This window comes from Cloeon dipterum, chromosome 4 (genome assembly GCF_949628265.1).
Source record: "Cloeon dipterum chromosome 4, ieCloDipt1.1, whole genome shotgun sequence".
NCBI classification, from domain to species: domain Eukaryota; kingdom Metazoa; phylum Arthropoda; class Insecta; order Ephemeroptera; family Baetidae; genus Cloeon; species Cloeon dipterum.
The window spans coordinates 293,554-309,878 of record NC_088789.1 but is presented as its reverse complement, the minus strand read 5'-3'; the positions used below and the strand labels follow the sequence as shown (position 1 = coordinate 309,878).

Sequence of the window (16,325 nt, the reverse complement as noted above, 5' to 3'; positions counted from 1 at the left end):
TTAAAATTATCTCCCACTCGATGCTGCGAGATAATAGCTCGGTCGCTTCTTGGCCCCACTCCAAATGCAAAGCCAACTTTGTGTCTGCTCGCATGTGAGTATGTGAGTGTGTGTGTGGTGTGTGTACCGATATGCAGAGCAAACATGTGGGATGCACGCCCGATCAGCAAGATTAGACACGAACTAAAGCTCCCACTGGCACCCGCCTGCCGCACGCAAACACTCGGATTTTTCACGCAAATACGCTCAACAAACGCAAAAACTCGTGTTAGATACGACACCTCATAAAAATGCCTGCAAATATTTTTCGTAATACTTCCTAATGAATAAAAGACGAAAAATATTTCGGTGAACATTTCAAGGATTTATTCCGCTGGTTATACCTCCGGTCCAATAAAAATTCGAAAAAATGGCTCTTTATTCAATTCAATTCATTTTTATTCTATTTTTAGCAAAATTTATCTGGGATCATTTTAAGACCAAATACGATCCGATCCGATCAAACTCCTAGGAATAAATAGATTTTTAACTTTGAAAAACGTGTTTTTGCACTCTTTCCATAAAGATAACATGGAAAATCGAAAATAAGCGATTTTTTACTTCACCAAGAAAATTTTAAGGGCTTTATTTACTTTTTTGCACGTGTTCGCCGCCGGTCTGGAAACCAATTTTTAGATTTTTCGCACTCAGAAAAATTTTAATTAATTTTGTACGGTTTTTAGGCTTAACGGGCAAAAATGGTTTAATTTTTTATAAAATTCGGCCGTTCATCCCATCGTCGACCATGATCCCTCTTTGGACAGGTCTTGCACGGTGCTTTGACCTGGGGTACCCTAACGACCTTTTTCAGGGCACCCCATGACCTGAGATCCCAGAGGCCATTTTTAAATGCTTTTTCCACTAATTTCGAGCAAATTTGGTGACGATTTTTGGCCATTGCTTGTCACCGACCTTCCTCAGGTTGCGCGACCTGAGGACTGTTTTTAGTGGTTTTGCCGGTGCCGACGCTTAATTTGGGCTTTTGGGTTAATTTCTGCCCAAACGGACCCAAGGGGCAGAAGTCATTTGTTATAAATATATATATTATTTAAAATTATATTGATAATTTAAATTTTCAGCGTAAGACACGGGGCTAAATTCTCTGTGCAGAATTGTTAATCAAGCGGCTTTGCAGAGAACAGCAGACATATATTCGCCCGAAACCGCAAATTTAACGCTCGCCGCGAGGAATAAGGTTCCTCTCGGCGCGAGGAAACAAGTCGGCTATAGTTTACATTCGCCACTGAGCCGCAGAGAGGGAGAGAAAGCAAAGCACAGCTTCCCATCCGCGAGGAAATAAGTAAACGTGCGCGTCTCGAGTGTTCGCTTCTCCAGATTAGCCAGATTGTTCCGCCGCGCGCTCAAACTCGCACACACATGAGATAAACACACATCCGTAAATTCACAGCGAGGGAGGAACAGAAGTTTTTTTTAAATTTAGTATTAAAATTTATGCTCGTGTGTTTATCATTGATATTATAATCAGATTTATCCTGATACAAAAATAAATCAATTAATTATTAATTCCTTTTTTATAATTAATAAAAAAATAATACGTTTTTATTGGTACTGTTTCAGATAAAATAACACGTTTTTAGTTTCAGAATTAATCATAATAAAGTTAAAATCATTTCTACCAAAAATCTGACTATTTTGTTCCATAATTTTTAAATAATCAGCATTTTGTGGAGAAACTGTACTAAATTCACGATTTGATGATATAAAGAGTGACTAATTTAATTTGTCTTGATACGTTTAATGAAAATCTGTTCAAAAATTTATGAATGAATGAAATATTTATTAGACACCACGGGTGTACAACAACAGGCATATACAATAATTAAATCACAGGTTCATTGCTAGTCTTTGCTTTGGCGGCTTGGCACAGTGTCAAAGTGTTCTTATCACATTGGAGGAAATGGTAGAAACTGATTGGTTTATCACAGAATTTGCACTCACAGTCCTCACTCGCGCAGGAGTGGTAGGTCAATTTTTTACAAATAAAATAGTGAAAACCGTGACAAGCGTGTCTCGTGAACATGTGTCTGTTATTAAAAAGGGCTCCCTTCCAACTTTGGTTGACCATGGCGGGGGTGACGAAAAACCCCGGGTCGATTTCGGAGGCCTTAAAGTCCTGGTTAGCTATGAACTTTTTAAATGAGTCAGTCTCCGGCAGTGAATATCTTGTTAACAACTCTTTTACAAAAAATTCAGTGTCTGCTAATTTATATGTCAGCCTGGATTTAGTTAACTTAGATACAGATAGAGCTCTTTTTAGGAATCTTGATTTGGAGGATTCTAATTTATTAAAGTCTTTGAGACTTAAAAATGGCCAAATTGCCTCTATTCCGTAGCTTGCGATTGGAGCTATTGCAAGATTGAAAAGTTTCAAAGCAGTGCTGACTGATGATCTAGGGAGAGAGTTCAGTTCGGAGGTGGCTAAAATTGATGCTCTCACTTTTTTCTCAATATGTTTAGAAAAAGAAATTCCGGAAGACTGAAACGTTACTCCTAAATAGGTAAATTCGGTGACGAAATCGACGACCTCATTTCTCACTACTAATTTGTCGGTTTGCTTCAGCCTCCCTCTTCCCTTGTTTCTAAACTTGAGTATGCTGCATTTTGAAAAATTTAATTTGAGCTCTTTATCCGCTAAATAGTCGATTAAATTGGCCATGAAATTTTTTAATTCCTCCAAGCAGTTTGAGAGCAGAACAAGATCATCGGCGAACATGATTAATTTGACATTTGGGAAGGTCTGTAAGAGTGCATTTATATCGGAGATTGAATATATAAAGAGAAATGGAGATATGCTGCCACCCTGCCGAACTCCGTTCGATTGGACAATCGGCTCCGACATCGAAACTCCATCCTGGACGACTAGAAAATTTAGGTCCAGCATTTGAGCTATCAAATTGATCTCCTCAAACGCCAATTTCCTAGAATTTAACAATCTACCAAAAATGGATTTCCTGTCAATCGAGTCGAAAGCCTTTCGAACGTCCAAGAAAAGAGCATAGAGAGGCATTTTGCGCTCATACACGTTCAAATTTATCTCTTTAATTAGCATTTTTATAGCATGAATTGTTGACTTGCCTTTAACAAAACCATACTGATTTTCAGGGATGGAGTCAATTAAATGTGAATAGAGGCGATTATTTAACACCCTGTCCATCAAATTGTAGAGCGAGCAACACAAACTAATGCCTCTATAGTTATTCACGTCCGAGACACTGCCCTTTCCCTTATACAGCAGCCTCAAACTGGACGTTCTCCAAGCTGTTGGGAACTTACCCAGCCCGAGACAGCCATTCAGGAAAGACAGTATCTCGTCCGGAACAACCAGCCACAAGAATTTGAGTGTCTCGTTAGACAAATTGTCCGGACCAGGAGCTTTTTTGTTCTTCATATTTTTTATAGCTAGGTCTACTTCCTCTTTCATGAAATAATTAACATTTTTGCTCCTGGGGTATTTTTCCAACAGAGATTTCAGGCCAAGGCTGTCGTTCTGCCCCAAATCTCTGACGTTGAATAGCTCTCCCAAATACTGTGTCCATGTGTCCAGATTGACATCGTTGGCCACGTAATTGAGATTTCGACCATTCAACCTCAGAAACCTGTAACAATTCTCCTCCGCCTCGCCTAAAATTCTTTGGTCGTGTTTTTCTTGGAATTCAGATTTTTTCCTGTTACACAATCTTCGATACTCTCCTTTTGCTTTCAGAAATATTTTTAAAATTTCATTCCTTTCCTCTTGAGTTCCATCCCCTAACAATGAGGACCCCGCTAGCGCTCTCAAAAATGTGAGATCTTGGCGAAAGATAAAGCACTCTGAGTCAAACCAAGGCCGACTCAGCCTGCCCCTTTCACCTGGCGCTGTTATCCTAGAACGTTCAACTAGTTGTAAAATATTATTATAAAAATTATCAAGGTCCTCATTGTGCAAATCAGCTTTTAGAATTATTTTATAACTTAAGAGGAAGTTTTCTAGTAAATCGTGATCTAATTTATACTTAATTTGGGTGGCAGCTTTTAAACTATTTTCTCCCGACTTAGGCACCTCCAAAATTGAACAGACCATGCTATGCTTTCTAAAAAAAGTATCAATTAATAAAAATTCAGTGCATTTAACTGACTGGCCACAGAGAATTAAATCAATTACACTAGCTCCATTGGCGCAAACATAAGTATTTTGCAGAGGAAAGGTGTTGGCAAGGTGGAGATTATTAAGGCTAAGAAAGTCGTAAATTACTTCTCCTTTGTTGCACTTTTTGTCTAACCTACAATTAAAGTCGCCTGCAAAAATTACTCTATCAGCATTTTTAATGAATTGCAAAGTTTCTATTAATTCATCCCAAATGTCTGCAGACTGTAATTCTGGATTTAAATATGTGGCCACAATTGTGAAACCGGAGAAGTTCAAAATTAAAAAGTTTCTGAGCTCATGACAGTCAATTAAAACCCCCAATCTCGGCCCGTAGTAAATCGACAAACCCCGCATAGGCCGCCCTCTGTTGGCTCTAGAACCTAATTTATGTTTGCAATAATATCCCCTTATCGAGAGGTTTTTCAGCAAAAATGTCTCAGTAAAAATAAGTACATCGAATTTAGAAATAAATTTGTCGTCAATTAAGTTGATCACATTTCTGAGACCCTCTGCATTCCACAGCATAACTTTTAAGGAATCGATTTTGGGGGGATTTAGAAATTTGATAACTTAGCCTTATTGGCAGCTGCCTGCCTCGTCATCGGCCTCTTGCCAGGCTTGTCAGGGGCTCTTGAGGGCCCTGGTCGCACTTCTTCGTCATCATCGGCACTCTCCTCCATTGCATCGTCATAGTCGGTTGTCGCCTCCACTTCCGCTTCGTTCTCGTCCTCGAGCAGATGCTCGCCGAGAGGCTGGGCCTCATCGTTTGGGTTGAGTTTAGAGGCGGTCTGGGACGCCGATTGCTTGCTCTTCCTCGAAGGGAGATGGTAGACATGGGCTTCGATCTTGTATGGCATGGACTGGCAGCGCCTTTGGAGTTGCTCCTTGACCCAGTCCCACGAGAGTCCATCGAGTCCGGCGCAGATGCGCGGCATAGCGAACTTCTTGATGTTGTTTTCTGCCAGATATTGGGCAAATTTGTCGAAGGCCACGTGGGTGCTTTCGAGAAAGGCCTCCGGCTTCTTCCTAAGCTTATGCGGTGCGGCTTGCTTGGTCACCAGGCTGAGCAGCCTTCCAAGGTCACCCGCCTCTTGGACGATGACGTCACCAATCTGGACTGGCTCTGAGGTTGCTGGTGGTTTCCCGAACCGCGCTGCACACTGACCGGCAACTCCGAGCTCGCAGCGTCGGTCTGCCGAGATCGCTTGCACGATGACGCCTTCCTGGGCTGAAAACAGATTGGCCTCTTTTTCTACAAAGGAAAGCTTACTCTTTTTTGCTTTGCTGGGACCTTTGCCCTCTGCAAGCCTTTTTCTGCTCTCCAGGTAGTCGTTTGTCAGTGGGGTGTCAGTGCCCGGCGTCAGCTCAGGGAATTTGCGCCACGGAGGGCGTTGGGCCCGCGCGCGGGGCTGTGGTGGGTTGCGTGCCAGGGCCGTTTCCAGCGCCGCCTCCGTGCGCGAAAGTCTTTCCTCGAGCCTTTTCTCGCGTGAGTCGGCGGCTTCAAGGAGTCTCTCGTAATGCCTCTCCCGGTTGTCTGCAGCCTCTAGTAGTTTGTCGTACCTCTGGATGATGGCTCGCAGAGACTCTACTGGTCCGTCTTCTGGGTTAGCAGTTTGCATGCGGCCGAACGTGCCGGACGCGCCGGCACGTGGGGGCGGTTTGCTAGGTGCAAAGTCTCTTGGCAGGCGCATGGTGGCTGCCGTGGCCGCTGAATAGGTCCTTGGGCTACCCTGTTGCCCGCCTCTACGCCGCGAGTTGGTCCCTGAGTTCGGCGACATCACCTTTAGGTGGCAGCTGCGCTGCTCCCTCTGGCCGGCTGACGTCAGAAAACAGTGATTTTTCTGCAGGAATTTGTCAGATTTCGCTTTGAAAATCGGGTCCAGGGACGAAATGTCTCAATACAGGGTTGAGGAGACACTTCGCGGCCCTCCTGGGCCCGACAGTGAACTGAAACAATTCCAAAATCCGGGGAAAAAGGTAAGAAAACTGCAGCTGCTTCGCAACGTGACCGCTTCTTACCTGGCGCTCTGCCCCTCTTATTTATTGAACCGAAAAATTCCGCTAGACAATAAACCATAAGAAAAATTTCCCAAGAAATGCTAAGCACTTTTCCTTGAGCTAAGAGACAATTTAGACGGTTTTAAAATAATTCAATGGTCCCGAAACGATTGGAAGCTCAGAATAATTCATTAATAATAAATTGTAGGATTTACGCAACTGGTGAATTCGTTTAATTTTTTTAGTTACGCCAGCTCTAAAATAAAATAGGAATTCGTCTCTCTGGTCTGTACTTGCAGAGAGAACAGTAAGCAAATTTTCGAGTGTGGTAGTTAGTTGAAATTCGGAGCGGGTCGGCGCCAACAAGCGGCTCGCTTTCCATAATTTAATTTTCGGCCGAGAAAGAGAAACAAGCTGCAGGCTGACTGACTAGCACTCCTTTTTTCCGGCTTCCCAACCTCCTCGGCGGCGGCAACGCACGCGCGCATTTATTACTCCTTTCGCAAAACCTGCGCTCTTTTCGCAATTTCCTAGACCATATGGCCGCGCAAAAATGTAATTTCAGTGCGCCCAGAGGCACAACCCGGATTTATGTCCCGACTCGAGTGCTGCCTGTCGCGCAAATGGAAATTGTAATTTGTTCTACGAGTGCTCTAAAGCTGGCTCGCTCGCCCGCCGCTTCCAGATGAAGCCGCACTTTTTATTTCACATAATGCACCATTTTTTTCTTGACATTTGTTATACCGTCACTTTTAAGTGTCTAAAACGGTTGAAAAATTACGATCTTCAATCCTGGAAATGCTCAAACTAATTATTTCAAGCCAAAATTAATCTAAGCAGAACAGTAAGTTTTTTTCGAAAAGTGGATTTTCAAATGGTGAGGACTGTCTCTTCACTTGATATCCTATTTTTATTTTACAACAAAGAGAGGAATCAAAATCTGTTAAGAAAATGTGGTCAAACGCTGCAAATTTTGGAGAAAATTAGAAAATTTGAGCAAGGTCCTTTATGATTGTAAAACCAATTGTTTATTGAATCCAACAAATTTTAACTGTCACCATGCATCGATCCCACTTGAAATATTTCAGTACTGTTCCAACTGGTTCGGCGTGAAATTTCGATTCATACCCGATTTGGAACGTAAAGCCGCGGCTGTGTTAATTACTGTAAAAGCAGAAAATAAATCATCAGAGTCGCGTGAAATATGGCGAGTAATCTTGCCGAACATTAAAACTACCGGCCCGAATTCCGTTGAAATTGAAGGCAGTTGTGGCGAAATGCAAAGTGCTCGGTGCCATAAAGCAATAATAGTGATAATTTTCATTTCGGCGCGTGGGCCATTAACTCGCTCTTTTTTCATCAACGCGCCGGCAGCTGCCGCGCGTGTTTATTGTCGCGCATCCCGCATCCCGGGGCAATAAAACCCTTCATTTGCTTTTATCTCCATTAAGCGAACCGATATTTCCACTTTTTTTGCGCACGTTCCCTCTGTTGAGAGAGGCTCGAGCATCAAGCACCAAGAGGAATCGCACTCTGCGCTGTAATCTGCACTTTTTTCCCTCCTCTCTTTGTCGACGCACGGGATGAACACACGTTTCAAACGAGGCAAAAGGGTGCGGGAAACATAGAAACATGTATTGTATTTGCATTTTGTGAATTATATGTTTTTCCTATATTTATTGGGGTTTTTTAATTGATTGTTTTGTATTGCCAAATAAAAATAGGTATGCAACCGTTTAGTCGGTTGTGTCCCACAGGTTGCCTATCTCTGCCAATTCAGGCGATCTCGCTGTTCTCCGTTCTCATATATTTTAAAATATTTAATTAATTCACAGGCATTGTCGAGACTAATGAATGAAATTTTGTCCACAGACCCTGCCTGGAAACTCGAACACGTACACGGTGGAAGAGCAGCTCCTGGAGCCGCCATTTTTGGCCACCAGACTGCGTTTTGTGCCTCAAAGCGTGCACGTCCGGACTGTGTGCATGCGAGTTGAAATCGTCGGATGTCCTTGGACAGGTTTATATTCATTTTTAAATTTATTACAGTAAACTTTAGAACACTCCAAAATGTATCTCTTAATCTCTTGCTTCTGAGATTTAAAATTGATATCGAATCTAAGATGTGTTTACAAACAGTGATTATTAATTTCTGTTATCATATGTTGGTTACATGAGCAACTTAGATGATTTGATTTAAAATCATCTCAGCCTAGAATTCAATTTAACACTGGCAGTCAAGCCACTTTACACATATCCACTTTACCTAATTCATCCCTTGAATTGATTGGTGAGCCCAGAAACTTCGTCAAACACGGTCTTTAAAAAATTAAACAATAGTTGTAAAAAAATCCTGATTTTTAGAGGGGCTGGTGAGCTACTCGATGCCACAGGGTGAGCAGCGAGGGTCTGAAGTGGACCTGAGCGACCGGGCCTTCGACGGCAAGGACCAGGGCAGCTACCTGGAAAGCGGCCTCGGCCAGCTGACGGACGGACGTCTGGGTGCGGATAATTTTCGGGCAGATACCAACGGACACGGTAAAGGTAACTCCATGTGCATCGTGCGCTATCGTAGAAGCAGTAAAGCCGTAGTGCGTAGTCAGTATTTGTTTAAATAAATTGTTTGCTGACGTGTGCATGTTTGAGCGTGTGCCTGCCTGTTTGCAAAATACAAATTGCCTCGTTTATAATGCATCGGCGCCTATAATGGGAAACGTAATAGGAATTTGGGTCTGGTTATTGCAGGCTACGAGTGGGTCGGCTGGAAAAACGAGAGTGGCGCCAGGCCGGTGGAGATCGTGTTCGAGTTCGACGCCGTCAGGAACTTCTCGGCCGTCATCCTGCACGCCAACAATCTCTACACCAAAGACGTCCAGGCAAGCGCAAAATCTATATTTCACTCTGCAGCTCATAAGAATAACAAATAAAAAAGGTTTCTTGGTTGAAATTAAATCGATTAATGCATCCAGCGATTTATAGTTGAAAACTCAACGTTGGATCAACGTTTATTCGAATTTAAACAATTCCTCTGGATCCTTTCTGTATTTTTTAAATTGATTTAATTTTTTACAGTAAAATTTTTTTAATTTCTGGATTTTTCACCTTAAATTGCAGGTGTTTTCGCAAGCTCGAGTGTTTTTCAGCATTGGCGGGCGGCACTACTCTGGCGAGCCGGTGCACTTCTCCTACGTGCCTGACCTGATGATTGAAAGGGCACGAAACGTGACGGTGAAGTTGCACGGCAGGATCGGTCGTTTCGTCAAACTGCAGCTGTGGTTCGCCGCCAAGTGGATCATGCTCAGCGAAATTACCTTCGACTCTGGTAAGTTCGAAACTTTATTTCTAGCATACCTGCTTGAACTTAAATAAAAAATGGCATCGCTCAGGTTCAGAGTCTGCAAATTGTTTATTTTTAATTCTTCTACTTAAATTTTACGTTTCCGAAACTCATCACTATTATTTAACTACTCTCTTAATTTACAAATTTCCGCCAGTCTCCTTGAGCGGCCATAATTTTCATCATTAATCAATTCAATAAAAAGTTCCTCCATCGTTATATTAATTAATTTTACAAGACGATAAATAACGAAGTGCTCAACATGAAAAATAAATCCGCGGCACTTGACCCTTTTGATGCGGCGCCGGAGTAAAAAAGCAGCTCCGTTTGCGCAAGCCACGTTGAAAAGCTGCAAAATCAAAAGGCAGGCATATAATTACGCCGTGCTAATTAAAATCGGCACAAGTGGCTGAAGCACGTACGGCAATCCGAGGGCGGAGCAGGAAAAATAATCCGACGGCAGCAGCAGCAAAATAAAAAAAATACATCGCCGCGCGCTTTTGTTGCCGACATCACAGAGTTGTCTCTCCGCGTGTTTTTGTTTGAAATGAGCAAGAGTGTTGCTCTCGTGAATGCACTTTGAGAGATATTATCTGTCGGGAGCGCTGCTCTCATGTTGTTTGCATACTTCTCGCTTGCCAGCCAGCCAGTAAGCCAGATAAAATCTTAACGATCTTGTAACAACATGTGTGCAACAAATCACCAGACAAATTTCAACGAGCATCAACTTTCTGCGAATTTTACTACTCCATTAGCACTTTATTCCTTCTGCACCACATTAAATCTGGATTATTTATACATTTTGTGCTTCAACTTGAAAGGGGAGCATCAATTTTAGCTAACGTACGACTCCGAGTCACATTTTTCTCTAATAGAGGTAATTTAAAGAACAAATGTCGAATTTTTACACTCGTTTTTTCAACAAAACAACCACATTCTTTAATTAAAAACTTTTCGGTACCAAAAATTAAATTAATTTAACCCTGATGACTGATGACGAAGAGCAAATCAATTTTCGGTCGACAATAAAGGAGTTTTCGTTTTCAGCGCGGCACAATAATTTATCTTGGCAAATGTCAAGCGAGCTTCTCATTAGTGGAAACTGTGGCGGCTTGGCTGGGGCGCGTCGGGATTCATTGTTGATTGTGCGAAAAGTGCGTCGCGCAGACACCTGGGATTGGAGACGAAGAAACGAGCTGCGGTGCGGTGTCTCGTTGCAGCAGAGAAAATGCCGACGGGTCGCGGGGGAGACGCTCCTTTTCCTTTTCCAAACAAAAGCGACGAGCCCAAACGGGCGCCCGCTTTTATCCCCAAAAATACACGGCTGAAAATTTAAAAATTATTTAAATTTTGAAGCTAATTTTCTAATTTAGGAAGAAATAAGTTTTAAAAGATAAATTTATACGAAAAACTTTTAATATTATTAAATTTAAATTTATTTTTTCTTATTTTGTACATAAAACTTAAAAATTTAATACATAAGAAAATATTCTTATATTTTTACCAGCAGCATTAAAAACTGCAATATATCCAAAACATAAATCTACCCGGGATTAGCAGTAGAGCAACACTAAATTTAATTACATCCTTCAATTTAAAAAAAAATGTTATAATTTTTAAGTACTAATGTGGTGACCCAGTTTAGACAGTTCTCGAGAGAAGCAGCTGAAAAGGGCCTTCTTTTTCATTTGTTGGCGCGGCCGACTCGACTCACTCGCGCGCGCACGCATGACTGAAAACACACACTTAAAAAAGAATTCTCTCGCGCTCGTAAAAAACAAAGCCGAGCCAGCACAAGAAGAGATTTGCGTGAGAGAATAACTCTTTTCTCGTCTCGTAAATCTTGCTCCGCAGACGAGACGCTGCATTTTTTAAAGCCTCGCCCGTGAAATGAAAAATTTCGGTCTGAATTTGCGTCTTGTTTACTCCATAAGTTTAAATAGTTAATTCGGAAATGAATGAATTTGTTTACAGCTCCAGTTTCGAGTAACATCACCGAGGAGGACTCTCAAGACTCGGGTCTGATGCCCGTTAGCGAGTATCCACTGCAGAGGGATGAGGTTCATCACGAACAGAGAGAAATTGGTAAAAATTTACGTAACTGTTAAATTGATTTTTAGTTAAGACGGAAAAATCGTCAAAATCCATACCCTAAATATGAGAGCTATATCAATAAAATCTTTGTTTTGCAAATATTTTTAAGCGTGAATTTTATGCAATATTAAAATTTATTTTGAACGTAATTTATTTATTTTTCAATTTAATAATTATTTTAAATGTTTCAACTGTTTTTTTTTGTTAAAAATGAACTCGAATGACTATTTATAATTTTGTGTTACCCACATATTTTTATTACAGTAATATGAAATTATTTACATATTTCAGTTATCGTAGTATACAATTATTTTTAATTTTTCTAATGAATAATGAAGTTTCAATAGAATTTAACAACCTTTAACTTCTTAGGTCCACTCTTGGTCTACTTGCTGTGTTTAAAAAAATATTAGATGAACGAGAGGTGAACGCGCTGCTCTATTTCCATGCTCGGTCGAGCGGCCTCGAGCCGGTTTTGAATATTCAAATTGGAATTGCAGCAAAACTATCACGATAAGATTAGACAATATTTATTTGCATTTATACATCAGTACATTAATTAAGTACATATGAAACTTGATCAGAATTTCACGGGCTACATTTCAGCCCTGAACCCGGAAAAAACGTTAGGGGCTGTCATCCCTTAATTTAAAATTTTCAGGAAAAGGTCACGAACGGTGAGCTTGACCCTCGAACTGCGAATTTTTTGTAAATTGAATAGGTTGGGCAGTGAAAATTTCAAGGTGATACCTCAACGCAGTCCAGAGTCCACCTTCCAGTCACACAATTCGATTTTCGGGGATTTTTGAGATACCGAAAAAATAGGGTACTAGAAATTGTAATTTTTGCATTTCAGTAGACGAAGGCAAGGGGAAAAAAGAGTCTGGCAGCTACATGGGGCCGGTGATCGGGACGTTGAGCGCCGTGATTTTGCTGCTGATCGGCGCGATCCTGTTCATCGTGGTGCGGCACCGGCGGGGCAAGAACGCCACCTCCACCGTGCTGCCCAAGTTCAGCGACAAACGCACCAAAGTAAGCACTTCGGGCGCAAAAAGCACTCTGGACTTGACGTTTATGGTTCCAAAGGACCTGGACAAGAACGGCGGCGGAATGTACCACGAGCCTTACCACGTCGGCATGTACTCCAACGGCCGCTACAGCGCCGTCAAGGGAGAAGTCAGCAGCCCTGATTATGCTGGTCAGTTGAAAAATGGTTCATCAATTTAGGAAATATACCATAATTTCATTAGATAATTGTTGATACCTACTGCACTAAAGCGCTTGATCTCTAGGCTATATATAGGTATATATATATTCAAAAAATAAAACCTGTAAAGGCGAATTAAAAAATTAATTCATCACTTGTGTAAGCCTTTAAAGTTTGAATCCATCTATAAATGGCACCAGTGGTTTCTTTCGATTTTAATGAATTTCCGCTGCGATCCTGCTGCTGCAAAACGTCAGAAAATATTATTTATTTAAAAAAAATTGTTAGCCGATTTTGGTTTTCTGTGCTTCAAAAAATAAAAATCGTATTAAGTGAAGAATGCACAGTGACAGGATTAAATCTGAAATCGCAGCGCAAATTACTTAAATTCGAAAATATACGGTGATGCCATCTGTTGGCGGCATACCCAACTGGTGCATCTGCTGAGCTATTTAATTAAAAACATTCTTGGTTGCGCTATTGCAGACGTGCAGAGCTGTGAGTACGCTGTGCCATCGCACCACCTGGGCCCGACGATAGAGACGCCGCCCCCGCCCTTCGCCACGGCCAGGCGGCCCTACTCCTTCCTCCCTGGCCCGCCCCAAAACCCACCCCCGACCGAGCAGTTCTACGCCGCCACCGAAATTGTTCAGGTATTTATCATTGCCCTTTTTATTTAAACCAAAACCAAAAAAATTATGCAAAGATTGAATTTATTTATAAGCAGTACAGATATGTATTTATGGGGGGGGGGGGTGTTGCTTAGATTTGCAGGAAAATAATTTTGTTTTTTCCACATAATATTTTTTTATTGTTTTATCAAACCACGTCAGTAATTTTTTCGTAATAAAAAGCTTGCAAAATTGGAATTAAATCGAGCTGCAAATTTTGGGGAAAATTTGAAAATTTTTGAATTGTGTTACTGTAGCTAATTTTTTTATTGTCGCCAATTATATTCATCGATCAACTTACCTTTCTAATTTATGCGTTTTAAAAATAGGGTGTGAACTCTGTTCACGCGGTGCCGCCGAGCATGGGTGTGCAGTCATGTGCCGCGGCCGCGGCGGTCGACACGAGCAGCTCGGCCGACGAGGAGGACGAGCTGGAGGCGTCCACTTCCCCTCTGCTGCTCGACTTCCCCAGGGACAAGCTGCGCGTGCTCGAGGACCTGGGCCAGGGCCGCTTCGGTCAGGTCCACCTCTGCGAAGCCGAGCAGGCCAACGAACACCGGCTCGTCGCCGTCAAGTGGCTCACGCCTGGCGCACCTGAAAGCACCAGGTCCGATTTTTTGGATTTTTAAATGCTGGGATTTAAAATAAAATTTATTTCTGTGGTAATTAGGGCGGAGTTCGAGCGCGAAGCCGAGGTGTTGGCTCGTCTGCGGGACCCGAACCTGGCCAGGGTGGTGGGCGCGCGCCTCACCGAGGAACCTTTCTGCGTGGTGCTCGAGTACAGCGACTGCGGCGACCTCAACCAGTTCCTGCAGGACCACATTTCAGAGACTACCACACCAGTGCCTGCCAGGGCCCAAACGTTAAGGTAATTTATCGTGACATATTGAAAGAAACTCGACTTTTTAATCAAAAGCAATATTTTTAAGAATTTTTTTTAATTCTGATTATTCTTAGAAACGAATCTTTTGATACTCTAAATTATTTTTTTTCTCCGGGGTTAAATTAAATAAAATGAACGTTAGCATTTTAATATTCAATTAAACATGCATGTCTAGAAACAAGAATTACTCATTTTTGCAATAAAAAATGTATTCAAAATCGATGAAAATAATTGTTCCATTTAAAAATCATTTTGAAAGTTTGTAATGCAAAATGTTCATTAGTTTAACAAACATTATGCTCAACTGGGAAAATTTGTTTGGTTTTCACCAACGATTAAAAAATTATTGATCCCTATTTGGCAAAAGAAAAAAATCTCCTAAAAGTTACTAAAGTTAATTAACTAATTTTATTATTTCTTAAGATAAAAAAAACTAAATTACGCTCTCATACCTTAAAATTATCACGAATATTAAATAAATTTCAGTAAATTTACCCCATTTTATTAATATCTAACCAAGGAGAAAATAAATTACTGGCTCTGGCCAAAAACAAAAAAAGCAAAGGCATATATGAACGCAAGTTTTATTGTTTTGTTGCAGTTACGGCAGTCTGATCTACATGGCGACGCAAATCGCTTCGGGCATGAAGTACCTGGAGTCGCTCAACTTTGTGCACCGCGATCTGGCCACCAGGTACGAAAAGCCGTGCGTCGCGTGCATAATTCGGCGAATGCATCGATCCGATTCTATTTATTGCCGCAGTAAAACGCTCTGCTTGTATCTAAATTTTTTACGACTGCATCTTTATTGCGGCTGCAGGCCACGCGGCCGCCGAATCAATCTGGCCTCGTATGTGTGCGGTGTGGTCCAAACTCTGCTTTATTTCGGCTCAAACGCGCTGCCAACATGTGGTTTATCTGCATTTTATTGCACAATCTTTATGGACGCCTATCAGCATTATTGCTGCCAGAAATTTTCCTCCAATGTCCAGGAGCCGATTGCGACTTATTTTCTCTGTATCTGGATTTAATGAGGCGCTAACTGAATCGAGTGCCTTGTAAACAGCAACGGCTCGAAAATAAAACACTTACTCGTTTCGGGAAAGCCTCCCTGCATTGCTGCAAATAACTGCGATTGCAAAGAAATTTTTCCTTGAGGGATTAATTTAAGTGGATCGATGCAGGGTGACAACTAAAAATTATTTGCTCTACAATTTGGAATATATAAAATGAAGTAAAATTCTAATTTCTCTAATTTTCTACAAAATTTGCAGCAGTTGGCTACATTTTATTGGCAGATTTCGATTTCTCACGTCGAGATCTGTCCAACTGCGTTTTTACGGAAACTCTTTGTTGGGAAATTAAATAGTATTTCAAGTAAGGAGACAGTGCTAGTAAAGAGACAGACCTAGTAAGGAAACACAAATTTACACAGGCCAATTTTAACTTCATGCATTTTGGCAACTAGCATTTTGCAGGATTTTCCTCTTTCAAAATAAATATCAGGAGGAATTGACTTGGGTGGTGTGTTTGCGTGTTAGTGGCAGGAGGGCGTGTGTGTGTGTGTCTGCTCATCGCGAATGCAGGGCACAGTGTGCTTATGCGAGCTGGTGCGTCCTCTAATTTCAGGCCCGACTGCCTTTGCCGCTGCTCTTTCCGGTGTCGGCCGCAGGGCACGTGTGTGTCGCCGACACCGACAGCCCGGCTCACAAACAAACTCTCGCTCTTGCTCCACCTGCCCATTATGCTAATATCTCCTCGCGCTCGGACCCAACCCTCTGTCCACACGCACCCGAACAACCCTTTGACACTGCTATTATCAATTATTCATGCTGGGCTACACTCAGATAAAAAGTTCCAAGTTGTTCAGATCCGCATGGTGAATTAAAAATCGAATGTACAGGTTTCACGGTCAATTCATAAATTTATTTACAGCAGTTCTCCGCAAA

General features: G+C 41.7%; 1 protein-coding gene across 6 annotated transcripts in view; it reads left to right on the top strand.

The window, feature by feature from the left end:
- Ddr (discoidin domain-containing receptor 2) overlaps positions 1-16,325 on the top strand; it is a 110,025-nt gene that overhangs the window by 91,830 nt on the left and 1,870 nt on the right. For 3 of the 6 annotated variants that reach the window (XM_065488948.1, XM_065488949.1, XM_065488950.1), the window contains 10 exons: positions 8,057-8,204; positions 8,549-8,728; positions 8,930-9,060; positions 9,299-9,506; positions 11,496-11,606; positions 12,472-12,813; positions 13,309-13,475; positions 13,823-14,100; positions 14,164-14,361; positions 14,978-15,070. In XM_065488948.1, the coding sequence (XP_065345020.1) occupies positions 8,057-8,204; positions 8,549-8,728; positions 8,930-9,060; positions 9,299-9,506; positions 11,496-11,606; positions 12,472-12,813; positions 13,309-13,475; positions 13,823-14,100; positions 14,164-14,361; positions 14,978-15,070 (1,856 nt within the window). The remainder of the gene's footprint in view (positions 1-8,056; positions 8,205-8,548; positions 8,729-8,929; positions 9,061-9,298; positions 9,507-11,495; positions 11,607-12,471; positions 12,814-13,308; positions 13,476-13,822; positions 14,101-14,163; positions 14,362-14,977; positions 15,071-16,325) is intronic. The other 3 variants (XM_065488953.1, XM_065488952.1, XM_065488951.1) reach the window with 3 other exon arrangements.